The sequence below is a fragment of the Sprattus sprattus genome, assembly GCF_963457725.1.
Source record: "Sprattus sprattus genome assembly, chromosome: 1".
In the NCBI taxonomy this organism is placed as follows: Eukaryota; Metazoa; Chordata; class Actinopteri; order Clupeiformes; family Clupeidae; genus Sprattus; species Sprattus sprattus.
In genome coordinates this window covers 30,185,873-30,213,372 of record NC_137920.1, presented here as the reverse complement: position 1 = coordinate 30,213,372, position 27,500 = coordinate 30,185,873, and the positions used below count along the sequence as shown (strand labels likewise).

General features: G+C 44.9%; 3 protein-coding genes across 3 annotated transcripts in view; 2 read left to right on the top strand and 1 right to left on the bottom strand.

The window, feature by feature from the left end:
- Window positions 1-340: 340 nt before the first annotated feature.
- Window positions 341-10,551, top strand: taf5 (TAF5 RNA polymerase II, TATA box binding protein (TBP)-associated factor; the record flags this gene model as incomplete). The annotated part of the gene is made up of 11 exons (XM_080847326.1): window positions 341-758; window positions 1,094-1,325; window positions 1,750-2,065; window positions 5,221-5,384; window positions 6,730-6,865; window positions 7,183-7,303; window positions 7,503-7,632; window positions 7,814-7,978; window positions 8,214-8,391; window positions 8,650-8,827; window positions 9,893-10,551. 11 exons carry the CDS (start codon window positions 341-343, stop codon window positions 10,108-10,110), a joined length of 2,256 nt encoding a protein of 751 aa, XP_080703452.1. The 3' UTR covers window positions 10,111-10,551.
- A 64-nt stretch (window positions 10,552-10,615) lies between these two features.
- atp5md (ATP synthase membrane subunit k) lies at window positions 10,616-11,862 on the bottom strand. Its single transcript, XM_080847419.1, has 4 exons — window positions 11,787-11,862; window positions 11,221-11,325; window positions 10,884-10,980; window positions 10,616-10,730 (listed from the first exon to the last, which is right to left on the bottom strand). The coding sequence occupies exons 2-3, from the start codon at window positions 11,305-11,307 to the stop codon at window positions 10,894-10,896; spliced, it is 174 nt and encodes a 57-aa protein (XP_080703545.1). The 5' UTR covers window positions 11,308-11,325; window positions 11,787-11,862; the 3' UTR covers window positions 10,616-10,730; window positions 10,884-10,893.
- A 196-nt stretch (window positions 11,863-12,058) lies between these two features.
- The window catches only part of pdcd11 (programmed cell death 11), a 22,527-nt gene continuing 7,085 nt past the window's right edge, over window positions 12,059-27,500 (top strand). Inside the window, exons 1-29 of the mRNA XM_080847242.1 lie at window positions 12,059-12,148; window positions 12,515-12,632; window positions 13,043-13,180; window positions 13,331-13,498; window positions 13,659-13,820; window positions 14,286-14,397; window positions 15,006-15,181; window positions 15,330-15,434; window positions 15,732-15,941; window positions 16,196-16,320; window positions 16,807-16,867; window positions 17,328-17,474; window positions 17,750-18,001; window positions 18,306-18,449; window positions 18,806-19,000; window positions 19,273-19,443; window positions 19,682-19,895; window positions 20,753-20,905; window positions 21,429-21,541; window positions 21,951-22,328; window positions 22,462-22,616; window positions 23,392-23,454; window positions 23,796-23,892; window positions 24,025-24,114; window positions 24,600-24,702; window positions 25,503-25,680; window positions 26,038-26,097; window positions 26,228-26,350; window positions 26,729-26,851. Of these exons, the coding sequence (XP_080703368.1) occupies window positions 12,531-12,632; window positions 13,043-13,180; window positions 13,331-13,498; window positions 13,659-13,820; window positions 14,286-14,397; window positions 15,006-15,181; window positions 15,330-15,434; window positions 15,732-15,941; window positions 16,196-16,320; window positions 16,807-16,867; window positions 17,328-17,474; window positions 17,750-18,001; window positions 18,306-18,449; window positions 18,806-19,000; window positions 19,273-19,443; window positions 19,682-19,895; window positions 20,753-20,905; window positions 21,429-21,541; window positions 21,951-22,328; window positions 22,462-22,616; window positions 23,392-23,454; window positions 23,796-23,892; window positions 24,025-24,114; window positions 24,600-24,702; window positions 25,503-25,680; window positions 26,038-26,097; window positions 26,228-26,350; window positions 26,729-26,851 (4,118 nt within the window). The 5' untranslated portion in view covers window positions 12,059-12,148; window positions 12,515-12,530. The remainder of the gene's footprint in view (window positions 12,149-12,514; window positions 12,633-13,042; window positions 13,181-13,330; window positions 13,499-13,658; window positions 13,821-14,285; window positions 14,398-15,005; window positions 15,182-15,329; window positions 15,435-15,731; window positions 15,942-16,195; window positions 16,321-16,806; window positions 16,868-17,327; window positions 17,475-17,749; window positions 18,002-18,305; window positions 18,450-18,805; window positions 19,001-19,272; window positions 19,444-19,681; window positions 19,896-20,752; window positions 20,906-21,428; window positions 21,542-21,950; window positions 22,329-22,461; window positions 22,617-23,391; window positions 23,455-23,795; window positions 23,893-24,024; window positions 24,115-24,599; window positions 24,703-25,502; window positions 25,681-26,037; window positions 26,098-26,227; window positions 26,351-26,728; window positions 26,852-27,500) is intronic.

The window sequence follows — 27,500 nt, the reverse complement described above, 5'->3', positions numbered from 1 at the left end:
CCTGAGATTGTTGGCTAACACTCATAACCCAATCAGAACTGAATAAGGAGGTCAACAAAACCTGGCGGGATACACTAACTGTGGACATGGCATATCGTGCATTAGAAAGCAGTGAGATAGGCTACTGCAGCACGGTCTTCTGTCTTTGGTTTCACCGTTGGATCTCCTTAACCCTCTTTGTACATATGATAACATACGTTGAGTTTGTGTGAGAATGTCGAGTATGTCAGGAAAGACCAATAACACAACAGTCTGATAGACCAATCAAGACGAAGGCTATGACGTACTTGGCTGTTTTCTACTGTCGCATACTGATGACCTGAACGCGCGGCTGTGGAAAATGGCGGCTGTGCAAGACGGGCCGATAGAGTCGGAGAGTGATAAAGAAACAAAGACAGATGTGTTGAACGATGGAGCTGGAAATATCACAGGTAGTTCGACGGGAGTTCTGTCTTCGCCGCCCAATGCAACCTCCTCAGACACAGGCGCCGCGAAACCCATGGCGCCGCCGCCTGGACCCGAGAACCAGCAAACCTTGCTAGCCGTTCTCCAGTACCTCAAGAAAAACAACTTGTTGGAATCAGTGGATATTTTGCGTCGAGAAGCAGGCTTATCAGACGATGAAGACTCGCAGGGCACTGATGGATCAGGTTCTGCAGCAAATGCTGACGAAGGTGGGAACGCAAACTCCCTTCTTAACCGGGTGTCCATCGCTACCCCAGCCCCCGTAGCAGTTCCTGCCGCACCGCCCCCCAAAGGTATGAGCTGGCTGTCTGACTGGCTGATTGATGCTCTAGAAGTTTTGTCTATATACATTTTCAGCGCCTTTACTTGTAATCCAAACATTTACTGTGTAGCTGTCTTCTCTTTTTTCGCTTTTGATAAATTTAAGGCTTGTGCCATCACCATGTTTGCTATCTTGCAAGCAAATAGCTAACTTAGCTCGTCAGTACACTGAGTTGTAAACCTGCGAACCAGTTATGGCGAGTAAAAGCACTCTTTGTTTCAAATCTAGCTAGTTACGGTATTTTGCCGGGCACGTAAGTCGCTCAAAATATCTTTACAAGAATGTCATGTGTGTTTTTGTTTACAGCAAGCGGAGGGGAGGACCAGCCAGACGTAAATGTTGTCCTGTCAGCGTACAGCCAGCAGGGGGACCCAGCTCTGTATGACACCTATTACACCGGTCTGAAGAACTTCATAGAGTCAGTATTGGATTGCCACCGAGCCGAGCTTTCACAGCTTTTCTACCCACTCTTCGTTCACATGTACTTGGAGCTGGTCTACAACAACCATGAGCAAGTCGGGAAAACTTTTTTCGATAAGTAAGTAGATGTGAAATCTCTTGTTAACGTTTTGTGCACAGTACATTCTGAACAAAAACAAGTATCTGTGCTTACTTGACGAGGGTACAGTAGCTTTAATTAAGCCAGTCTGTTGGGTTTATAAGAATCTGCTGGTGGAATTTTTCCTTTCAGGGCCAACACATTCTCTTTCCTAGAATACTTTTGCATTACTGATATAATTGGAAGGGTGAATAAGTCTTATCGATGTTATGACATTTTCGGTGGTTGGTGATTTAGTCATTTACTCACCCCCTTCTTCTTCTTCCCCCTCCTCCCTGCTAAGAATTAGTTGGGTTAATCTATGTTTATTACTTTCAAAGTATAAAACATTCTACCCTTGTTGCCCTTATGATTCCTACTTCTTGCTCACTCACCAACACTCCTATTCCTCCTCCACCCCCAGGTTCAGCGGCGACCAGGAGTGCTACTACCAGGACGACCTGCGCGTGCTGTCGAGCGTCAGCAAGCGGGAGCACATGCGTGGCAACGAGACGCTGCTGGACTTCCGCACCAGCAAGTTCGTGCTGCGCATCTCGCGCGACTCCTACCAGCTGCTCAAGCGCCATCTGCAGGAGAGGCAAAACAACCAGATCTGGAACATCATCCAGGAGCACCTGTACATCGACATCTTCGATGGCATGCCACGCTCCAAAAGCCAGATCGACAGCATGTCCGGCAGCCTGGCTGGGGAGGCCCGCAGGGAGGCCAATAAAGTCAAGGTCAGCGCCACGCAGGAGTGGGTTGAGGAAGAGGGACAGACAATTTCATTGATTACAATAGTCTGTCTCTTGTACTCTGTCTCGCTTTCTCTCTTGTGGTCTAGCATACTCTCACGTTGTGTCTTTTGTTGCAGTGCTGTACTTACGTAACTAGAGGAATGTGTACAGCAACAATATATTACAGGTGCAGTTTGCATTTGTAATTCGATATACTTGGTCAAATTATGTCAATTGCACCTCATGGTTTTCTAGCTCTCTGTCCAGTGTGTCCGCTCAAAGAAACTGGTGTTCGTAACCCAGTCCTGGCTCTGTAAATGGGAGACAAACACAGTGACTTGGACTGAGACGTAAACTATCCCGTGCCTCAGGAGCACGGAAGGTAGGGGTGTAGTTTGATTGGCTGTTGAGCTCAAATATCAACAACCTTTCACCAGAAACACAAACAATACTTTTAAGGTTTGAGGTCCGTGAGTGCCACAGAGGAATGGATTGAGGAATCGAGGAGTATCGATTACAGTTGGCAGTGTTTATTCTCTGTCTGCATCTCTCTGTTGTTTTCTTTTACGCACCTGGGGCCGTATTCACAAAGCCTTTTATCTTACCACTAGGAGTGCTCCTAACTGGTGCTAAAACCTTTTACGTAGGAGTAATTTCTTAAAAGTGATTCACAACGGCTCTGAGACCTACTCATACTAAGGATAATACCAACTCCTAAGCTTAAGATAAAAACTCCGTTGCTATGGATGACGTCGCTTCTCATGCACGAGTTTAGAAGGGGTGAGGACGGTGATTGGTTGTTGACAGGCTCTCTCATTAAAAACTCAGTCCTAACATCCCCCTAACGATCCCACTAAATAAACAGAAAATAAGAGAATAACCTAGGCTTCAAATGAAGTCATATTAAATAGTTATGGACAGTGCACTTAGCAGAATGCACACGCATGATGACAAGTTTGTGCATCCAACGAGAATGACGCTTTGCACGTTAAGAGAAAGAGAAATTGCCGAAAAAAACACGGAAATTGCATGAAATCAAAGAAGTAATAATTAAAGCACCCTGCAAACTATGCGTGAGGCATGGGAGGACATATGTGTTAACATAAATGCTTCATTCCCTGCCGTGTGTCGCTCTGTCGATGACTGCGAGAAGCGGTGGTATGCGCTCCCATAGATATCTATAATAAAGGCTAGATATCCTGCCTGCGTTTCTGGCCGACGGAGCCGAATGTCCGCACATTTCGGCCATTTTGAGGACAGTATAGCTCACTCCCCCTTAACATTGTGTCGGAAGTGGTACTTTTTAAGTAACCAGAACTTCCTTAATTTTCAACCGATTTTCAAACGGGTTGGTTTGTTATAAACGTAAGATATTTCTTATGGCACTACATACTTATGAAGAATTATAAACATGGGTTTTCATATGAAAATAACATTGACAGGTCTCTGACAGGTCTCGTTTCAAGGGAGTGTTCAATAGAGCAGGTTGCACAAAATTCTGGCATCTTCATTGGCAATAAAGTCCGCAATTTCCTGTCGAAATCATAATGTAAGATGTTTAACAAACCAACCCGATTGGAAATCATGTGCAACTTCAGTTTTATTATGTGCAACTTAAGTTATATTGAAAAGAAAGAACAATTATGCCTCGCCAATTGATGTAAAATGACTGATACACAATAGCCGTGATAGACAATTAAGCTGCACATTTCAACATGTTCAAGCATCCAGAATTATTACCAAGGTAATGACGATTGTAAATCAAGTCATTTGTAAATCCGTCAAAAATGTCCGCGAGATAAGAGTGTAAACGATTGTGAAGATCACTGACGTTACCTAACGTACCACTGATCCCTACCGGAAGTATACTGTCCTCAAAATGGCCTCCTGTGCGGACGTTCAAGAGACTGCCGTTGCACCCCCTTGTGCGCTCCAGTCACAATGTAGGATGGAGATTGCGGAGTGGACTTTAAAAGAGCCGTCGCGGCTACAGGTATTGTGTCACCAAAATAGGCCTCATGCGTATACTTGCATGTTGTAGTTCAACTGTGCTCCCGGTTGTGGATTGAGGAAGGGTGTCAAAAGCCATGTCTTGCATGGATGGCCACTGTCACGTCACCCAACAAGGGGCATCCAGCAGGTACATGTTGCCGCTCAAAAAGCTGGCGCAGACCGCGCTCTCCATTAAAATGCGCGAATCGTGAGTAGATCCAGGCCACTTCGCAACAATATCCATGATTGTGAAATTTGGATCAAACACTATCTGTGTATTAATTGAATGTACCTTTTTGCGGTTTACAAAGAAGTCCTCATCTCTGGATGGAGCAATTATTTTAAAGTGTGTTCCATCGATGGCACCCACGACACCGGGCATTCCTGCAAACGCCATGAAATTGACCTTGATCCTTTGAAGTAGGCGATTGTCCAAAGGGAACCGGATAAACTGTTGTACAATGTGTGGTCTACAGAGTGCGGTGAAAGTTTGATGAATGAATCGGCTTACTGATGATTGCGATATTCTGAAGTCAGCTGCAGCAAAGTTGCATTTTCCCCGTAGCCAAAAATCTTAATGTTATCAAACATTTAACTTCCGGACTGATTGGGTTGTTTCGGATAGTTGGAGACGTGATTGCATCCCGCACTAATTCTAGTAAAATGTTGATGCCTTCACGGTTTAAACGATATCTTCTCAACAATTCAGAGTCGTTCATTGTCTCCAACACGTTACGTCTGGCTTCAGCCATTTTAAGACTTTTTGTGAATAGGTCTTAGTGACTTAGGAGTCCTCATGAGGAGTTTTAAGCTGTCCTAGACTTAGGTGCTACTTTTAGGGATAAAATATTTTGTGAATTGCTCTTAGTAAAAAAAAATAGGAGTCCTAAATTTAAAACTGACACGCCCATTATTTTTAGGAGTTTCTCCTAAATTCGCCACTTATGAGCTACTTTTAGCCCTAAGATTCTTTGTGAATACGGCCCCTGGTATCATAGTAAAATAAGTAGAACCACATTTGTACAGAAGACACATTGAGGAGAATCTTATGTGTAGAATGAAATGTTTTTGTTGCAGACATATTGTGACAGTCACAAAAAAAGTAATTTATTCTCATTAAATGGCCATTCAAAGACTTTTTTTTTGCTTTGTTTGTGCGCGTGAAGGTGTTCTACGGCCTCCTTAAAGAGCCCGAGATCGAAGTGCCTTTGGACGACGAGGATGAGGAGGCCGAGAACGAGGAAGGCAAACCCAAGAAGAAGAAGCCCAAGAAGGACAGCATGGGCAACAAGAGCAAGAAGCAGGACCCCAACGCCCCTCAGCAGGCCAGGTAAGCTCTGACGGCCGAAGACCTCATTCCCTTTGACCGAGTGAGGTTTTTGCGGTTCAAAGGCCAGGGACCCTGCAAATCGATATTCTGACGATATTTAGTTGTCGATTCAATATTGCAATTCTCGGATGTGGTTGGATTCTGTAAGAATATAAATTAGACGAGACAGTATTTTTTTTTTTCGCCCCACTATTTTAGCTTCCTAAACTAGAGAAGAGTTGTCTCTACAAAATGTTAAGCTCTTAAAGAATCCTTCCAGGCCAGAGGCCAGAAGTTATTTTGGACCAGGTCGATCTCAGGGCTCAAAGCATCTGCACATACGTTTATGAATCGATTTTTAGTCATTTTGATGATTCAAGAATTGTTAACATCAACAATTGTGATTTAAAAATGAATCAATGTTTTCGTTCACCCCTGTGGGATTTTTTTCTCTCACAAAAGGATCTAGTATCATAGTTACATGACGTATGACATAAGAAAAGGTATTGAAAATATGGCAAAACGGAAAAGAAACAAACCAAAAATAAATGGAGGGTTCTCTCATCATGTAAGATTCAAAAGTTTAGAATCACTGACAAAATATCCTTGTTTTTGAAAGAAAATCATAACCAGATTTGATCAGAAATATTGTGTATATATTTGTACTGTTGTAAATGACATTTACAGCTGAAAATGGCTGTTTTTGAATGAAATATCAACATTGGTGTCAAAGGCCTTTTTTTGCCACCGTCACCCTGTGTTTCAATGGCACATTATGTTTAACAAATCATAAATTATCATGGAAGACCAGTTTATCATTCGGTAAACCTATTGCAATCATTTTTGCGCTGTTGAAAACACCTGTGCAATAAAACTGGCTCTCTGGGATACTTGACTACTGGAGCACAGCCCATAGGAACTAAATTACAATAATAATAAAGATAATAATCACAATAACATCCTAACGGAGGCCTCTGACCTTTCAGCCGGAAGCGCATCACACAATGCAGGAAGTTAAGGCAGACTTCAGGCCATGCTTTGGTTCAGGAGAAGAAGGCAACAGGATGTTTTACACTAGCATTAGTGGATTGGAATGTGGTGTTGTACTACTTAAAAAGAAAGGGCTTCCCTCAGAAATGCACTCATCTTTTATTGTTCTAAGAAATGAAGGCTAGTTCATGCAAGAAACTAGCAAGAGACTGAAGATATCTTAAGATGTGCACCGCATCCTTCATAGAACTCTTAAGAGAAGTGTGAAGTCCTGGTACACCACTGTGCAGGTGGATACCTGTTTTCTTTCCCAACCTCCAGTGGAGTCACTTTTGAGTAATTTCATTAACTCCCCTGTTTCTGTGTTCCCGTGTAGAATCCCTCTCCCTGAGCTGAAAGACTCCGACAAGCTGGACAAAATCATGAACTTGAAGGAAGCCACCAAACGGATCCGCCTGGGTCCGGAAGCCCTGCCCTCCATCTGCTTCTACTCCTTCCTCAACGCCTACCAGGTAAGGCAGGCAGGCAGGCAGGCAGGCAGGCAGGCAGGCAGGGGGGTCAGAGGTCATCAGACCAGATGGGGAGTATGTAGCTTCAGCCTGGGGTTAAATCACGCTGTGTAGTGTGGTAAAGTGAGTGGTTGATGTCATGTACGCTTCTTTTAATCTACTAGTCTACTACATGTCTAGTTAGGGTCTGTAAAGTGCAGTGTGGAGGACTCACTTGGGATGCTATGTACGCTTCTCAAGAATGAAAAACGATTAAAAAAACGGAATTCATGTCGTGTCGAAATGTTAACTCACTGTACTGTGACGATATCTGTCTTCAGGGCCTGACTGCAGTGGACTTTACAGATGACTCCAGTCTAATAGCAGGGGGCTTTGCTGACTCCACCGTCAGAGTGTGGAGCGTCACCCCGAAAAAGCTACGGAGAGTCAAGTCTGCAGTCGGTAAGTACAGTCGACAACTGATTTTGTTCTTTGCAAATAAGATTCTAAGTGCAGTTGACCAGTTGTCACAGTCACCCTTTATTGCTCTGTGTATCCAAAACTGCCATGACGTAGTGATCGAATTACAGAGCAAGTCAGACCTAATTGTAAAGAGAATGACTGTTCATTTAACACGCTGTGGCTTCCTGACTGTCTGCAGACCTGAATGTCATCGATAAGGATTCCGACGACGTGCTGGAGCGTATAATGGATGATAAGACGGCGAGCGAGTCCAAGGTCATGTATGGTCATACTGGACCAGTGTATGGCATCAGCTTCAGTTCGGACAGGTAGGCCGGAGTGGTTTTAACTTTTGAATCTATTCAGTGCGTTCACTGACGCCGACTGGTAAGCCTGCTTCGAGTAAAGTGCCAATTTAAAGAACACAGATAGGATTAAAACACTAAATAAAATGAATATAATTATATGAAAGTAGGTATAATACATATTATTTCCTATTTTTCTTCTAAGGAACTACCTGTTGTCCAGCTCAGAGGATGGCACAGTGAGACTCTGGAGTCTTCAGACCTACACGTGTTTAGTCGGCTACAAAGGACACAACTACCCCGTTTGGGACACACAGTTCTCTCCTTTCGGGTACTACTTCATCTCTGGAGGACACGACCGAGTAGCTCGGTGAGTCGCAGACCTATTGTTTCTGTACGTTACATTGAAAAGTTCACCCCTCCTGAAATCGAAGTTCCTCTTGTGTAGAACTTTAGTAGTGCTACCAGTGCAAAAATTAAACATTCTGGAGGTAAAGAGTGCACATATGCCACGACTCTTAAAATGAATCACTGTGAACTGACAAACTCTGTCAAACCTTTGGCTAGTTTTGGAAGATAATCTCATCGTGTTTTTCCTGTGACAGGCTATGGGCCACAGACCACTACCAGCCTCTGCGCATATTTGCGGGGCATCTGGGTGACGTCACCTGCACCCAATTCCACCCTAACTCAAACTATGTGGCCACGGGGTCGGCTGATCGCACCGTTCGCATGTGGGACGTCCTGAACGGCAACTGTGTTCGCATCCTCACTGGACACAAGGTAGGCAGGGGCTTGAGGTGTAGCTGAATTCTCTTGGTCACCAATAGAGTGCAAGTTGCTCATAAAATATTATATAATTACAGTTATTAATGAACGCTGGATTTTTCTATTTGATTTAATCACTAACATTAACAGAACAAACAATTGTAGCAACGTCAAGCCCAATGTTTTAGCCTGTTAGCCTAATGTGTTCCTGACCCACAACTAGCAGCAAGGTGTGAAGGAGTTGAATGTAAGAGTACCTCTCTTGTCCCACAGGGGCCCATACACTCCTTGGCCTTCTCTCCGAACGGGAAGTTCCTGGCCTCGGGAGCCACGGACGGCCGCGTGCTGCTGTGGGACATCGGCCACGGCCTGATGATCGGGGACCTGAAGGGCCACACCGACACCGTCTACGCCCTCAAGTTCAGCCGCGACGGGGAGATCCTCGCTTCAGGTTTGCAGCTGCAGATATTCTCTGAGGATAGTGCCTGTTCCCCACACCGATTGTGTTTCGTGTGCATGACTGCTGCAGCAGTGGCGGCTCAGCATTGTTGCTGTGGCACTGCTAGTACTGCCAGCACTATCTTTCTACATTGAGTTTGCCAATTATGTACATGTATACTAATTATGATATATATATATATATTTAATATAATAATTATAGCATACATAGGGTTTCTGCTATGGCTTCATGTATAGAAACACATGTAGCCTCCACTTACACCTTTCATATAATTGCTAAAATGGTTTAAAAATATATATTCATTTATTTCAGTGACACATGACCTTGACACCTAGGGGTCAGTTATGGTATATTAGGCCTATTCCTATTCTTCACCTGCCTGCGCGGTTAACTTAAAGTGCACCACTCAACCAACCGGCACTGCAGCTGCCAACCCTGTCCTTTTCTACATTAGTTTTGCCTTTGACAATGGCCATAAAAACACAATGAGTTTGGTGCCATCCTTTGTTGATGAGTTTTTTAATTAGTTTCAGAACAAGGGAGAGCATGTAGGCGCTGGAAACTACTTCACTTCGCCTAATGTTCTGTTTACTAACGACACAAGATAATTACAGCCTTCATTGGGTGTCTGCTATAACTATGTAGTACATGTGTAGCCTCCATTTTCCCCTTTTAATTACATGGGGTGTAATTAATCGGCTTTCTGTGAGACTTTCCTGTATACAGTTTCTATCCGAAGCCATATTAAGTTTGTGTAGCTTCTTTAGAAGTGTGGTTAAAAATATGTTAAAGCAATGCATGGTATCAAAATTGTTATAGTATGTTCAGTTACTTTTCTTTAGTCTAAAAAAAGTGATGTTTTAGTGAATGGATTCTAATAACAGTACATGCAATAAAGTAGCTGCTAAGGTTATGACCTTCAATGGTGACCTTGCCAGGGTCAGTTTTGAGTCAACGAGATGGAGCACCATTTCACTATCTATTAATAGTCTGTGTCCTTTTTGTCCACCTCTGCCAATGTGTGCATTTAACATTGAACAAAAACCTTACTTCCAGGTTCCATGGACAACACAGTTCGGCTGTGGAATGCCTACAAGGCGTTTGACGACGTGGAGACAGACGACTTCACCTCAGCCACAGGTCACATCCACCTGCCCGAGAACTCCCATGAGCTCCTGCTGGGCACCTACATGACCAAGTCCACGCCAGTCATCCACCTACACTTTACACGACGCAACCTCCTATTGACGGCAGGGGCCTATAATCCTCAATGACCCTGTGTATTCGTTTCCCCCCCCCTTGTTTATTTTACCTTAGGACAATTCATTTTTGTACTTACTCACAAACACGATGTGAGGAGTGCTCATCTGCATGAAGTGATCAGGTCAAACAGACTCAAAGTGCTAACATCTTTTTAACGGTAACAGAGTGTGTGTGGGTTGGATAACTTTTTAAATCTAAAGTTCGGTTAAAATGGTTGACTGGCTGGTGGATTCGGGGAGGATGCCGTTTTAAAAAAAATCTTCCAGGAGTGATCCGTGCTCCCTTTTAAGATGGCAAACCAAGGTTTCTCTCCTCACTGTGAAATAAGATTCATTGTCATCTGCATACATTGTTTTTATACTGATTCCATGGTCATTTTTTCACCCTAGTTTCCTTGGTTTACAAATGCTACATTTATTCATCACTGCCATTGTCCTTGACTTCTGCCTCACTGTGTACAGACTTTTATATGCTGGTGCCCCTTTAATGTAAATAAAAACAATGTTTTCTACAAGACATTTGATACAGCCTTTATTATTAACATGCTGCAAAAGCAGAGATGGCGTCAGACACAAAGGACATCTAATGGAATCCAACCCTCCATACAACGGAGCAAACGAACACTGGAATCCTGTTGGAGGAGATACACAATCACCATTAAGTTTTATTAGCAATGACCCCCCCAATGTCACTGACAATGCAACCCATGAAAGCATTTAATTAAAATAAATGGTAATTATATTGATGAGGGGGTGGGGGGGAATGAGGATCTTCCAACACCTACTTTAAATGGGCTAGCCCTTGATGGCCTTTTCCTTCTTGGGCTTCAGTTTGAAGAAGAGGGCGATGGTAGCTATGCTTGCATATGTTAGAAGCACACACTATGGAGAGAAGCAGATTTAGGCACATGTCATTCACTGCGTTGGGCACCCTTCAAAGCTGCACGTCGCATCTAGAATAGTCTAGTTGTGCATTCATTCATTTAACAGTTTTAAGACAACGGGGACACACTTTCAGAATGGAATGTGTTCTTGGAAGGTTAAACACCGCTTGGCACCTGCTGGGGTTAGAATTTGACGTGAAGCCCACCATGCTGTTCCATACTGGGCGTGTTAACTTACGTTCCTCCTGCCTGTGATGGTCCATGCGTTGAAGTACTTGGCAAAGCCAGTAAACTGGTGCTGCGTTCCTGCATCGTGTCCGCCCATGTTTGATAATATGTGATCCTGCGGGAAGAAATAAAACATTTGCACACAATGGTAACGCCAATGGTATGCCCTCTGAACCTGACGTTCTGTTACTCTACTTACGTAACTTGCTTAACATTACTGTGGACATACTGCGGTAGGTGCAGAAATTGATCAAATGGCAGCAATGGGACTTTCTACTCACCCCCCAAATGGCTTAATTTGCGCCATCTAATACATTTTGAAAGTTTGGGGAGCATTCAAGGCCATATAAGTGACAAGACATTTTCAGCAACGTCTATGCAAGTTTGCTAGCTAGCTAGCTAGCTTCGTAATTTGCTAGCCGATTAGCATCCAGTTAACTGGGAACACAATTACTGTCATGGTTCTAATCAACTAAATAAACTAGACATTTAAATAGCTGTAACAGAGATACATAGCATTAAAGGTAGCTAATACATAACATAAACAGCACATATTCGACAAGTGAATGCACATACCCTCTACACACGACCCTGTCTTTAGGAGGAACTGATGTCCTTCAGTTGAGTGCGAAAATGGATAGCTCCGGAAATCCCGCCTTCACTACTACTTTCGTGTAATTCACTAAAGGCCTTCTCTCAGTGGATAGGTTACACGTCAATCAGCAATATACCTAAAACTATTCGTCATATTGGCGGTTTGTCATTATGTACTTGTATTTCATTGGTTCTTGAAACCAGATATTATGCTTCCTGTTATTTTTTTTTTAATCCACCCCATCAGTGTTTACTTCCGGTTCGCGATACCATGCGAACATGTGAGAGTGTATACAAGCAGTTTAATTTTGGGAAATATTAAAGGAATTTCAGTAAACGTTTGGGTAAGTACATATTCACAAAACGGCATTTGTTCACGTAAACATCGTTTACGACGAGAGCATTAAAGAGTGCACGATACCAAGCAGGGCACACTAAACGTACCCACGTGTAACCATTTTTCTTACAGGGTGGACAGAATTCCATCATAAGTATGTTCTTTCTACGTTGAGTGAAAACCTTGGTACATATGTGATCTCGCGTACTTTTACCATGCGTTTTTACCTGATCTGTTTACATTTGTTGTGTTGATGGATAGAATTGTATTTATTGGGAGTTTTACCAGAATTCACCAGGTAGGCTAATGGTAACGTTACCCTGATTCTCACGTGGGTTTGTGTTGACCATAAATTGGCTGTCTTTTGGTTCAGGTTATATTATTCTATCATGGCATCGGCAGAGGAGGACTTTCCCCGTGGAGGTACAGCTAAGACCACGCAGGTGACCAAGCCTGAGAAATCTCGAGTGGAAGTGGACAACCTTTTTGAGGTAAAGTGCAGTTGAAGGACTCATATGTTTTAAGCGATGTGTAATTACTCAGGACGTATTTGTTTAAAAGATCAAGGATCGGAATTGACAGTCATAACTGCAAGAGCCCATTTCCGTACTATTGAACTTCTTTATAGAGGAACATTCATTCTACTATGCGCTGTTGTATGTAAGGCTCTTGAATGTATGTTCAACATCCATGCTCTGGGAATAGCAATATCTCGGAAGTGTTCTATTTTACTGATAGTCAGTGTGACTGATAGCAATTTGTAATCATTATGTTACATTAACTAACAATAGCATAGCCACCATCATAGGGGATGCACTTCTTGTTGTCTTTGAGTGTTTTTTTTTATGAAATGAAGGGTTTTACTGTTGGTATACAATTGTAAAATAATATGTTTTCCTAGACACGTGTTCCTGAGGTTAAGAAGAAAAGGAAGTCTACCAATCAAGACGAGGAGCAAGATGCCAAGAAAGTAAAGAGCAAAGAGGCGGCCTCCCTAAAACTCAACGCTGCTTCAAAAGTAGACATCCTACATCTCAAAGTATGTATGCATAAAAGCAGTATTTGTAACATGCACGTCACAATTTATATCTCCATTTCCTACATAAATGAATCTCTTAACTGCATGCATTCCAACTGAATTGTTGAGAAATGTGCTTGTTTGTTTAAACAATTCCGTGGATATTCACAGGATCTGAAGGTTGGCACCTTACTGCTGGGTTGCATCAAGGAAGTAAATGACTTTGAGATTGTGGTCGGACTTCCCAGCGGCCTTACAGGATACCTGCCTGTGACCAACATCTCTGAGTCTTACAACAAGATCCTCAGTGACCAGCTAGACAGTGGAGAACTTGTGGAGGTATACAAAAATAACTGTTCATTTTTTTTATTATAGTTCATGTGACCAAATGTTAATAGTTTGTAAATCTAACCTACTTAGTTAAGTATTTGCCCAATATGGGGATGCATTTAGTTTTAAATTAGTTTGGAGTTACTTGACCTTGTTTGTTTGTTTCCAGGATTTTGTGCCTCTCCCTCACCTCTTCAGTCCTGGCTGCGTGGTCAGATGTGTGGTGTCCTCTCTGGTGGAATCTAAAGACGGTAATGTGAGCCTCAAGGTGTCCATCAACCCGAAGGAAGTCAACAAAGCCTTGACCTCCGGGTCCCTGAAGGCTGGCATGGTGAGTGCTGGCGTTTCACCTGCCTCCACTGTGGTGCTGCTGATCTCTCTTGGCTCTGGATTTCTGCTCAGAGCAATGATATAAGCGTAGCTGCATCGGTTAAAGGCCAGTCTGTTAAACAGTCGGCCAGTCTGGTAAAACATCAGAATGTTAAGTCTATTAATTAGATTGACATGACAAAGTGAACGTAGCCAATAACCACACATGCCGCTATTATATGCCGTTATGATACTATATTACCATTACTTTGATCTAGACATGATTGTTCCCGATTGGAATTTTTAATTCAACATTTATTTTCGATCTTATGCCACCTCTGTCAGCTATTGAAAAAGTTGGCATCTTATAGAAACACTTGTGTGTTTTTGGTTTATATGCCTTACCTACAAGTCAATTTTGGTAAAAGTATATGATAAATGAATATAATAAATATCTCATATTGCGTGTTGTCTGTGTTTATTTCAGACCATCAGTGGATGTGTGGAGAGCATTGAGGATCATGGCTTTCTCATTGATATCGGCCTCAGTGAGACCAAAGCTTTTCTTCCCAAGGCATCTGCAAAAGCCTCAAAACAAGGTATCGTGTCTCTCGTGTGAACAGCTCGGTGATGGAAAATCTGAGGGTGGAATGTACTATGTTTTGTAGGCTTTGCTCATCTTACCTCTGAGAGTTGCTAGCATCTTGGTAACGAAATGTGGGGAAAATTCTTAAAATGTTTTTTGTAAAAAAATTAAATACAAAGGGCACTCTGTACCATATAGAATGGTATGACAGGCTAGTGAGAGTTAGATTGAGAACAGGTCATGATGTATGACTGCTCAGCACTAATAGATTACTTCCAGAAATACGTAATAGAAATCCACTATCGTATAGAAATTAATCTGGAGCTGAATCCTACTATAATATTTTGGAAGAGGAGAACTTCACACTCAATGCTTGTTTTCTTGTGGCTTTGCTGTTGTGCCATCTGTTACCAGTAGGGGGCATAAAAACTCACAAAAGGCAGCGCTCAAGCACCAGAATGTAGAAAATTCTGTACATACATTTGACTGTGAGACAGACTTTGACTGTGAGAATGCCATGTTTCTCCAAAACCCAGGCACTTTTACTGATTCAAAGCGCTTAGTTCCAGAACTCAACATGCGTTTTCTCTATATCTGTCTCTTCCCCCCTGCCTGTGTCAGACCTGAAGCCGGGGCAGTACGTTGATTGTCTGCTGGAGGATGTGAAGAGCGAGGGCCGACTGGTCCGTCTGTCCGTGGACCCGTCCGCCATCTCCGAGGCCGTGGCCGACACCGAACACGGCTGGACCCTGAGCAACCTGTGTCCAGGCCTGCTGGTCAACGCCACGGTCAAGACGGTGAGTCACACGACTGCTTCCGCTGACAGTTGTGTAGGAATGACCAAGACTCATACGGTGACTGATTTTATTTGCTTTCTGCATAATGCTGTGATTGATTTGTGTTATCTGCCACCCTTGTGTCCCTTGCCCTTTCCCACCCCCACAGGTGACCGCTCATGGACTCATTCTGGAGTTTCTCGCCTCCTTCTCTGGCCTGGTTGACTTCATGCACATTGACCCAGACAAGGACTCTTATAAGAAAGGAGAGGAAGTGAGTCCAGTGTCCACCAGCATTTATTCATATCAATATGATGTTTTAGTATTTGAAAATAGGCATTTAAACACTTGTTCATTGTTGATGAGCACTTATTTTAATGACCGAATTAAGTTCACATACATAATGAATGCTGTTAAAGTATTTTTTACAGTAGCATGGTGAGGGTTTCTTTGTCTATGGAGACTAGTATGCGATCTCCATGTAATCTCATGGTCAGTCACATCATTAGAAGTGGATGAGTTTGTATTCACATTTTATTTACATCCGAGTCACTGTGTCCTTTATCTCCAGGTGGTGGCGCGGGTGCTCTATGTGGACCCCTCCGACCGGAAGGTGGCCCTGTCCCTGCGCAGCCACCTCCTGCCACCGGGGGGGAGTGTGCTGGACTGCGTGCAGAGCGAGCGCGTGGGTGAGGTGCTGCAGGGCTGCAAGGTGGCGGCGGTGCACTACCACTCCGGTGCCATCCTGGAGCTGCCCGACGGCACTAAAGCATTTGGCCACGTGAGTGAGACGGAAAGATCTAGAGGGTGTGTGTGTGCGTGTGTGTGTGTGCGTGTGCGTGTGTGTGGTGTGGATAGTTGGTAATGTTGGTGAAAGTTTTGCATCTGACATTTTTGTGTGAGGCCCCCGGATTATTAGCACAAAGGAATCGAATGTCGTTTCCTGTCAATGACCAATTATCAAGAATGAGTGGATTTTCTTCGTGATCTGATGATCTTTGGCATGACATGTTGTTTTGTTCTGTTGTTCTGCAGAGGAACCAGCTGAAGGAACCCAACGAGCCGTTTGAGCCCAGCCACCTGCAGGCCAAGCCTGAGCTCACCTGCCGCATCACCGACTACAGTCCACTGGAGCAGCTGCACCTCATCAGCCTCCGCAAGTAAGAAGCGCCTGTATGTGTGTCTGTGTGTGTGTGTGTGTGTGTGTGTGTGCATGACTGTGTGTGTGTGTGTGTGTGTGTGTGTGTGTGTGTGTGTGTGTGTGTGTGTGTGTGTGTGTGTGTGTGTGTGTGTGCGCACAGTATGCATGCCCTTATGGATTTTGCCTTGTGTTCCATGCACATGGTTGTGTGTTTATGTGGCTATGTTGGAGGCAGTGAGTGTGTTTGTGTGAGGGCAGATGAGCTGTGTGTCTCTAAAGTGTCTATCTTTAAGATCTTGTTTGCCTCTGAAACATGAATGTAATGTTACATTTATAAGATGAATTGATGCTTTTTACAAATAATAACTTGTATACAAATAGACTAAGTGTGTTGTTGAGTTGCAAATGTTGGCTTGCTGGTGATGAGTGAGTTGAGATGTTAAGGCCACTGGCACAAGTGTTGGTGTTGGTTCTCTGTGTCTAAGGCCTGGCTGTCCTCTTCCAGGAGCACCATCGAAGCCCCCTTCTTCAGATACAGCGACCTGAAGCCTGGGCAAATCGTACAGGTATTTAAACATGATTATATTATGTTTTCCTTAAACAAGCCAGTGCACTCTTTGCTCCTGTCAGTCAGGTTCCAGAAGATTCAGAAGATCAGCACTTTAGCACTGCAGATGAAGTGTGTTAGGCTAGAGTGGGTTTTGGAATGGGATTCTATTCCTGCTAGCTTAGGGTTCCACATTGATAGTGTAAGCACATAAGTATGCATGTTAGTCTCTAATATTGAGTGTGTCCTGTTTTTTTTTAAATTTGTATTAGTTTGTTTTATCACCCAGTGATGGTTTGTCAGTCTAGTATGAACTCAGTGTATGTAGTACTCTCTCCCATCAGACGGTTTAGGCTTGATATTACATTCTAACTGGCACCCTGGTCTGTAGGATAGTGCTGCATCGTCGACACTACCCTATTTCCAGACCCTTCCATGTGCCACAGGGGTAACTCTTGACTCACTCTATGCATCCACAGGGCACCATCTTGAGCCTACAGCGCTTTGGCCTGATAGTGAGGGTAACGGGTCACATCAAAGGGTTGGTACCACGCCTCCACCTGGCAGACGTCGCCATCACCAACCCTGAGAAGAAGTTCACCGTGGGCAACAAAATCAAGTGCAGGGTCAGTCCCTTCTCTGTGTGTGTGTATGTGTGTGTGTAGGATGAATTGTGTAGTTCATCATTGTTTTTATTGTAACATTCTGCTTTGGCAACAACGCACATGAACTACTATGAGTATATGTAGGAAATGAATGAAGGATTCAAAATATCCGTTTAGATTCATATGTCTCATATGTTAAGATCGCACATGATTAGGTATAAAGAATGTGTGTGTTTACCCAGTTCATACATCTGCCACATACTTGATGATTCTGTATCCTGTGTGTGGGTGTATAGGTGTTGTCAGTGGATGGTCCTGCCCGGAAGCTGTATTTGACGAGAAAGAAGGGGATGGTGGATTCCACGCTGCCGGTGTTTGCCACGTACGCGGATGCCCGTGTGGGGCGCATCGCGCACGGCTTCATCGTCTGCGTCAAGGAGTTTGGCTGCATCGTGCGTTTCTATGGCGACGTGAAGGGCCTGGTGCCCATGCGGGAGCTGAGCACGGAGCACGTGATGGTCCCCCAGCAACACTTCTACGCCGGCCAGGTCCCCACCACTCTACCCTTCTCTCATTCTTTCCCTCTATCACTCTTTACCTCTCTCCTCCATCCTCTCTCCCTTTATCTGTGCTTATTTAGGTCTTAATTTAAATATCTGTTTCTGTCTCTCTCTCTCTCTCTCTCTGTTCACCCCTTTCTCTCCTTCTCACTTGCCACCTTCCCTTGCTCTCTTTTGTGTTGCTCTGTTCGCTCTCTCTCTCTCTCCTTTCTTTCTTTTTTTCTCCTTAACTTTCTCTCTCTCTCACTATTTTTTATGTTAACTCTTGTGTTTCTCTTTCTCTCTTGTGCAGGTGGTCAAGGCCAAGGTGCTTCAGTGTGACCAGGAGAACGAGAAGCTGCTGCTGTCCTTCAGAGCCGTGCTGCAGGGAGACACCGAGGGCCAGGAGAAACCAGTCAAGCAAATCAAGCCGGTCTACGACTTTCATGTTGGAAAGGTGACTAACCTGTTGCATTGCATCCTAGTTATGTTACGACAACAGTAGATATGGTTATGGTTTACGTGATGAGCCGTTTTAACGTCAGCTTTAAGATCAGAAAGGTGTGTCGCTCTCAATGTTGGCTTGACCCTATAGCACAGACCCTGTATATTTTAATTTGTTTAGGTTTAGATACCATAAATTCAAACAGAATTCTCTTGTTGAATGAATTAGTGTGTGTGTGAATTTGTGCCTGTGTTTTCAAGGTAAACAAAGACTTGGTGTGTGTATGAGTGAACATTTACACTCCTCTCTCTACTCTGTCAGACAAACGTGTCTGCTAAATGACTAAATGTAAATGTACTCTCTCACAGAATGTGGAGGCGCGTGTTGTCAGTAAGGTCCCGGACGGGCTGAACGTGGCCATCCTCCCCGAGGAGACGCCCGGCCACCTACCCACAGTGCACCTCTCAGACCATGCGTCCAACTGCCAGCTCCTCTGGGAAGCCCTGCAGGAGGGAGATATCATCTCAGACGCCGTGTGCCTGAGCAGGACCAAGCAGAACGTTGTATCCTTCCACACGCCATACTCACGTCTATCTGTCTTCTCTGTCTTTCAATGTATTCCTGTCCTGATGTGGCCTTACTGTCTGTCAGAACCGATGAAACAGAAACATCTATGCCTTCATTTTGCTGTTGGAACTAAAGGTTCCTCCTCTTCCGCCTCATGGAAAGAACCCCCCCCCCCCCCCCCCACACACACACACTCAACTACTTACCTGCATTTTAGAGTAGGGCTGGGCTTCTGCATCCTTTTTCCCTTAACCGACCCCCCCTCCAGATCCTGACCAAGAAGCCCCTGCTGAAGGCGTGCCTGGAGGTGGGGGCGGCGGCCACAGAGTTCTCCGGCCTGCAGCTAGGTCTGGAGCTGACGGGCTGGGTGAAGAACATCATGGCCTACGGGGTGTTTGTGGAGTTCCCCCACGGCCTCTATGGCCTGGCCCCAAAAGCTGTAAGTCACCGGCCAAAGTGTGTGTGTGTGTGTGTGTGTGTGTGTGTGTGTGTGTGTGTTGTATAAAGGGCCTGTCAGTGTCAGCAATGTCAGTTGTTTGTGGTGCATTGTGTGGGCATATGTGCCTTGTTTTGGGCCATTCACTTTTTTGCCCGGTTCCTTAAGTGTAACTTTGTAACCTTGTTTTGCACAATACCAACAGTACACTGCCTCACTGTCTCTCCCCTCTTCCACACAGGCCATGAGCGACCAGTTTGTGTCCTCCACGGCCACCGTGTTCCAGATGGGCCAGACGGTGCGGGCCAAGGTGACCAACCTGGACGAGGAGAAGCACCGCTTCCTGGTGTGCCTGAAGGCGTCGGAGCTGAGCAGTCCAGACGGAGAGGGACAGGAGAGACTGACCCGAGGCCTGCATGAGAGGAGGGTTGCCACGGAGATGATAACCGGAAGAGGTGAGAGAGAGAGACAGAGAGAGAGTTGTTGGGTAGAAAAGATTGGGGGAGTGAGTAAAGAGAGAGTAGATGAGAATGAGAGAGATGGAGTGAATGATAGTGAATATAGGAACATTGAGTGAGGGAAGGGGGAAGGGATTGGTTGAGGTGAGTGTGTGAGTTGATTGAGTGAGGTGAGTGAGTGAGGTGAGATTGAAGGAGATGAATGGAATGAGAGCCTGAGCTGTGCAGAGAAGGAGGGGAGATGGTTCTGTTATCGTCACAACAGATCGTCTCGAGGACATTTTTTTTATTTAGTCACCTCTCACCTGAAAGTTTCCACAGCGGCACAGTAAACACCCGAGGTTGTCACCCAGGAGAGCCCGAATGAGATTACGCTATGGGGTAGTGTGTGTGTCAGTGTGTGTGTACTTGAATTTCAGGACATACCGGAGATCTGAAAGCATAGTAATGTTGCTGAGGTACTGTGCTCTCTCAAAAATCAGGAACCCCAGTTTTATATTGGGATTCATTTGGATGTAAATCACCCCCAACTCCCATAGTGTGTGTTCAGGTGCTAATTATGATCGGGGAAACACACCCAGAGCCTTGCAGGCCCCCCTGGAGGAAGAGACGGGGGAAATCATTGAGCTAATGAGCTGTTTACACACTCAAGTTCTGTTGATGTCAGACAAGTTTTAGTCTTTTTCTTAATCTCTCTGTCTGTCTGTTTGTTCTTTTTCCTTCACTCTTTGTGACTTTCCGCTGCCCCCATTTTCTCTTGTTCTTTTGACCTCATTCTCCCCCCCCGCCACACTACCTCTCTCTCGCTCTCTCTCTCGCTCTCTCTCTCTCCTTCCCTTTCTTCCTCTCTGTAGATGGCTCTGATCTGTTGCAGCAGCTGTCCTCATTGGTTGTGGGCAGCAAACTGAATTTGACGGTCGGTGAGCCCCAGGAGGACGGCTCCTGCTCCTTCTCCTCAGACGACCTCCCCACCGTCTCCATCTTGGCCTCCAAACACCACGTCAGCGGTGAGGAGCTCCTGGGGTTAACGGCTCTGAGTAGAGCTAGGCGTGTGGCCAAACAGCTCTCAGTTCATTTACACTTTCAACGCAGTTCCAGGTTTCAGGTGCTTTAGCTCCCTATCCCATATCCTGAAGCAGCTCTTAAGCTCCCGATCAAATATCCTGTAGCGGCGCTTAAGCTCCCTATCCCATATCCTGTAGCGGCGCTTTAGCTTCCTCACCTGTAGATTGGGGATCCATGTCAACACACAGGGGTGCACACACTTGTCCACTCTGAGCCAAGGATCGATCACCACCATCCCATTCTAGAGGTAGACAAATCAGACAAATCCCTGTGTCGTCAGGGAGGATTGTAGGGGCAACAGGTGATTGACACTGACCGATGCGGTAAATACATGGGCGCGCCTGAACACAGTGGTGGTGCTGGACAACATGCGAGAGATGGAAGACTGTTCACTAGCTTCGAATCTATAATGTTCTATGATAACTGCCTCTGGTGTCAATGTTCTAAATGGGCTGTTGGTTTCAGGTGTGGAGCTGACCTCTGGACAGAAGGTCAAGGCGGTGGTGCTGCATGTCAACCCCACGACCCCTCTGGTGCACATCTCTCTCCTGCCCGCGCTGCTCGGCAACAGGAAAACGGTGAGTTCCTGAATGAGCATTTACCGCAACATTACTTGAGACATGACATGACCAACTGGTAGTGAGGCTTAAACTGGCTTATCCAGGCGTCAGTATGGACAAAGGTGACTAATGTATGTGCATATAACACAGGGTTAGCTCAAGAGGGAGTCTATGCACCATGGACCCATGAATCATCATCTTCTTCTCAAACTCTGATCTTACTTAAAGAGCTGTGTCACTTTGCCGTGTAACCAAAAAAAACCTAAAACTTGACTGCAGAGGCCATTTTGAGCTGAACATCTGACCTGTAATTAAGTGTGAAGATGAAGAAGCGAATGAGACGAATGTTTGTCTGTTTTAGTAAGTAACCTGTACTGTGCCTCATGGCCTCATTAGTGATTTTCGTTCCCCAATCATGTTCATGCAGTTGGAGAGTGGGTCAAAGCATGAAGCTCAGATTCAACACATCGAGGGCGACTTCGCTATCGTCTCCCTCGGCGACACGGGCCACGTAACGGTTGTCCTGGTGACCGCCCACCTAAACGATACCTTCGGCAGCGAGACAGAGCGGCCAAAGCCCGGCGACGCCCTAAAGGGAACGGTCGTCGTCACGGAACCCAGCAGCGAGGTCCTGGGCGGCCTGCCGCTGGTGACCCGTGAGGCTGGGGGCGTCTCCAAGTGGTCCGCCACGGCGATAGCTACGTCCCGGCGTAAAAGGAAGGTGTCGGAGGGCCGCGGCTCTCTGCACAGTTTCCAATGTGGGGACCTGGTGAAGGCCGTCGTCAGCAGCATCAAGCCCATGCAGGTACACTGAAGATGTTGACTTGTTGTTGTTGTTGTTGTCCTTCTTCTTCTTCACTTTGAACAAGTGAAAAAAAAATGATTGTATTATAAATAACCTATATGTTGTTTCTCCTCCATCTTTTTCTGGCTCACAGGTGCGTCTGACCCTGCCTGGAGACGTGACGGGCTCGGCCCATGTGACGGAGGTTCTGGAGGACCCAAAGCCGGGCTCCTTCCCCACCAGCTCTCTGAAGGTGGGCCAGCAGGTGGAGGCCCGTGTCATCGGGGGGAGGGACATCCACAGCCACAAGTGAGTTTGCGACCCCTCAAGTGTCCTTCTTGTTTTTTAAGCCTTATTTGACCATATAAGCTTGATTTCATGTCAGCTCATTTAGAGATGCCGTTCCACTATTGTCATTTTTTTTGTTCATGTTGTTTAACCTTTATTTAACCAGGCCAGTCACCCTGGAAATAAATCTGTTTGAATATTCCCATGGCTGAAAATAGAAATATAAACAACAAAAATGTATGAAACCATTGAAGTCCATGTCTGATTTGTGAATATTCTGCCAGTCTTACACTGTGTTGTTATAATGTGGTCAGTAAAGCAGTGAAGCTAAAGTTTGTGTGTGTGTGTGTGTTGTCATGATGCAGGCAGTGAAGCTGAAGTGTGTGTGTGTGTGTGTTAGTGTGTGTGTGTGTTAGTGTGTGTGTGTGTGTGTGTGTTAGTGTGTGTGTGTGTGTGTGTTGTCATGATGCAGGCAGTGAAGCTGACGTAAGTGTGTGTGTGTGTGTGTTGTCCTGATGCAGTCAATGAAGCTGAAGTGTGTATGTGTTTGTGTGTGTGTTGTCCTGATGCAGGCAGTGAAGCTGAAGTGTGTGTGTGTGTGTGTGTGTTGTCATGACAGTGAAGCTGAAGTGTGTGTGTTTGTGTGTGTGTTGTCCTGATGCAGGCAGCGAAACTGAAGTGTGTGTGTGTGTGTGTGTTTTCCTGATGCAGGCAGTGAAGCTGAAGTGTGTGTGTGTGTGTGTGTGTGTTGTCATGACAGTGAAGCTGAAGTGTGTGTGTTTGTGCTTCTTTGCAGGTTTCTGCCCATCTCCCACCCCGGCTTTGTCTGCTCACAGCCCGTCCTCTCCCTGCTTCCTAGGTGAGGAGGGCCACGCGGCCATCTGGTGTTGTTGTTGTGGCTCCTGGATTTCAGGACAGCCTTTATGTCTGAGTAATATTTTGTCATTTTCTTCCTTTTGATGTATTTCAAATTGATCTGGTTGCTAATGGCGCTAGAGGGCATGGGTTCGCTTTCCCTTCTTTTTATTGCTGTGTGTGTGTGTGTGTGTGTGTGTGTGTGTGTGTGTGTGTGTGTGTGTGTGTGTGTGTGTGTGTGTGTGTGTGTGTGTGTGTGTGTGTGTGTGTAATCATGCTTGTGACGAGTGAATGTACTCAATGAGGCATGGCTAACGTAATCCCTCCTCCCCGTCCTGTGGACAGGAAGCTGAAGGAGGATGTGGACCCCAAAGACCTGGAGACCGAAGCCCAGCTGGCGGAGCTCAAGCCTGGACAGGAGCTCATCTGCTACGCCTCCAAGGTAACCACGACACCTCGGCCTGAAGTGTCTTCAGCATGACGCATCATTTTGTGTGTGTGTGTGTGCGTGTGTGTGAGTGTGTTTTGTAGTGAATGCTTGATCAGTGTGTGACCTTTAAATTTGCCCTCTCAGTTTCTTCCAGCCATAAAGTGTCTCGAGGTTGCCGTGACCCCAAAGATAACGGGTACTGTGGAGGTGTTAGCCATGACCAACAACGCCAAGGTAATGGACTAATCACAAGCAAGGCTCCACTCTGAACACAGATTAATTCTACACTCAATCATGTGACATGCTAATGTATGCTGACCGAGTGACAGCATCTGATTTAGTGTACAGTTCAAACCCAAAGACACAAAGAACTCCCTGTACATCATGTCATTTCAAGGCGATGAAGTTCACATGTACATGTTTATTTTTATATTGTTGTTAGCCATGTTGTAAAATTCAGATTCTGCATGTTGTTTCCCCCAAATGACCCACAGTGTGCTACAACATGAAGCGTACAGTGCGAAAAGTTAGCAATGAACCTGAACCACCAAGTGACGTGACCATGCTAAAAGTAGATTTTGGTGTAAAAAAAAAAGCAACCATGTAATCCTCACCAGTGTCAACCCATGACTCATTACTTTGCCACATTGACATTTGATATAATAATGTTGTTGTTAATATGTTTATTTATTTATTTGTTTGTTTGTTTTTCTCTCCAGGAGGCCAGGAGACCAGAGAAGCTGGTGAAGGTTGGCCAGGCCCTGAAGGCCAGGGTGGTGTCCGTGTCCAGCCAGCCCAAACACCTCTATCTCTCCCTCACTGGTGCGTCCCTCCTGGTCTAAAACTTTTGAAATTGTTGTTGTTGTTAGTTGTTCTCTTAATGACCTCTTCTTAATGAGATAAGATTATAGTTATTTGAAATATTTCAAATGTCAGCAACGCTAGGCTTCCAAAACCACAGCTGTGTTGTTGGACAAGAATTGGAAGTCATTGCTCCTTAAATGGCAGTCTTCATAGGCCAGGCACTGGAGGAAACATGTAGCCTGTCATTTAATGGCTGAACTGAACGGATACTGACATAAGTTAGTGTAGTTATTATTGGATTTCTTTTCACCCCAAAGTACGCTCTCACATATTATAAATATACCAAGGCTAAGGGTGTTAGTTATACCAAATTAAAACAGGAAGTCACAGGAGCACCAAAACAGAGCTCTATTTTTGTGATACTGATCACTAGATTAGGCCTACCTCATTGGAGCTGGTGTAAAATGACATTTGTATTGAAACGGATATGAGGTTTAAACTCTCAAAATAAAACTCAAGAGATACGTTTGCACTGACACTCATTCTAGTATTGCATAACCACGTTGTGGCACAGACTAACACAACCAATAAGCCTCCCAGCATCCAGACACTCTCTGCCTCCATGGTTACCGATTCTGCTGAGTCATCCTTGGTTCCCTGCTGTGTGCTAAATGCTGCCTGCTTCCCTTCCTCCACCACCACTTCCCCACGAGAAATTACAGCAGCGCTCGTCTTCCTCCCATGGGGAAGGAGGAGTGGTAGGGACGCAAAAACCAAATGACTAATTTCCTGTTTGTCGCTCGCACCCGCCCCCGCAGGGACCCACACATTGGCGCCGGGGAGCATCGTCATAGCAGCCGTGCGTAAGGTGACACCGCATGTGGGCCTGGCACTAAAGCTGCCGTTCGCGGCCTCGGGCACAGCGTCTCTCTTGGACCTGTCCGACAGCTACGCGCCCAATCCACTGCAGCAGTACCACGAGGACCAGCTGGTCAGGTGGGTGTCCACTCAGGGTGGGGGGGGGGGGTGGGGGGGGGTTGAAGGTCAACATGATTTTGACCATGTTTGGGTGGTCAAAGAGTAGTGAGCAAAATGCATGAATGATTGAGGGAGAGGGAACTTTATTGATCCCCAAAGGAAGTAAATTAATGAATATGATGTCATCTGGTGTCTGTATGTCAGGGTACTGATTAAGCTTTATTGCTGTTGAGAGCCTCAAGGAGAGCAGGGAATGGCTGAGGGGAGGGGGTTGTTGTGTCTCAGCATTAATAACCGGTAATCAATATGGTTGCCTAATAACAAATGTGAAAATCGGTGTCTGAAATGTGAGGGAAAAATGTGTTCTACTTTCAGGTGCTGCATTGTTGAAGTCAATAAAGAGAACAAATATCATGTGTCGCTCCGACCGGCAAGGTACATGATTTCATTCAGATCTAGCATCAATGAACAACATTCTCTGAACAACAAAATCCCCACTGTTAATGAACATATTGGCTCCTTCACATAATGCACCGTTGAACTCTTTTGCTCTGATGCCATGCAGGACTCACCCAGGAAAGAAGCTGCCAATCACAGATGCGGAGGTGCTCTCCATAGGGGACCTGAAGAAGAGCCAGGTCCTACGGGGTTATGTGGCCACCGTGGGAGAGAAGGGCATTTTTGTCAGGTAACTTTGCTGTGATTTTTGTTTGTGAGGTTTTTTTTATTTGGATGTGAGGAAGGAACAGTTGCTGTCCAGAGAAGATTTAGTAATCCAAAATCTGCCTTGCTTTTGAGCGTAAAGTTGCTGAAACGTTGACAATGTAGCCACTCCTGTTGACAAATGGAGATGTTCAGTAACTTGGTATGCTAATTCAGAGAGCTAAGCGCTAGGTGCTAAATTCATTCTGATGGGCTAAGCTAAACTACTGAGCTAATTCCATTTCCTTAGTATACCATTTCTACTGAACTGAAGTGGGTTTTTTTCTGCACTGTGAAAGTTACATGGAAATGTCAGAATGAAAAACTGTCCTGTGAAATTGAATCTCGCTCTCTTGTGGAACAGGTTATCAAGGACAATCACTGGGCGAGTGGAGTTTAAGAAGGCTACCAACTACTACGTGAGCGATCACAGTCTCTATTCCAAACACATACCGCAAGACACACTGCTCACTGTCAAAGTTCTGAGGTAAGGCTTTAGGAGCATCAAAAATGTGCTACGCTAAACACATGAAAACTGTATAGGTTGTAAAGAATGTCCTAGAATGACCTGAGGTAGATCTTTGGGAAACTTTGTGGCATATGAGGCTTGATTTGTTTTTGCGATTTTTTTGATGGGCTAGGTTCGTTCGTTTGTTTGTGCGGCTGTTGGTGTTTTTTGCTTGTTTGTTGCTTGTTTGTTTTGTTATTACTGAGTCACCAAACACTTTCATCTGGAAAAAGCATTTCAACCTGACGTGACTCACCACTTCAATCACATCCCCGCCTTCCAATTAAAAATGCTTGAATTTAATGAATGAAAGTACACCGAACAGGAAGAGGAGTAATAACAGCTGGCCCACTAGGGGATCCCACTTCTATTACAGTTAGCAAGGCTATTATTTTGCACAAGATTTACCCCACTTTATTTATTTCTCTCAGTACTTCATTTCTTCTCTTAATATTTATCTTTATTTATCTCCCGATCACTGTTCAGTATTCTGTTCAGCATGTTAGAAACAAAGGGGCCTGAAACCTGTAGTTGTCTGGATCCATCGGAGTATTTAGGTGTATCGGTTATTAGGAAACAAATCTTTTCATTGTAAGATTTTCTGTGGTGCCCATTTGTGGTAACGGTT

What these genes read in the sequence shown, in the direction of transcription:
- atp5md (XM_080847419.1), bottom strand. Translation starts at nt 11,307, where the DNA reads ATGGGCGGACACGATGCAGGAACGCAGCACCAGTTTACTGGCTTTGCC. An exon ending in CCATCACAGGCAGGAGGAAC is followed by an intron (nt 10,981 to 11,220) that starts GTAAGTTAACAC and finishes TTCTCTCCATAG; the next exon opens with TGTGTGCTTCTAACATATGC.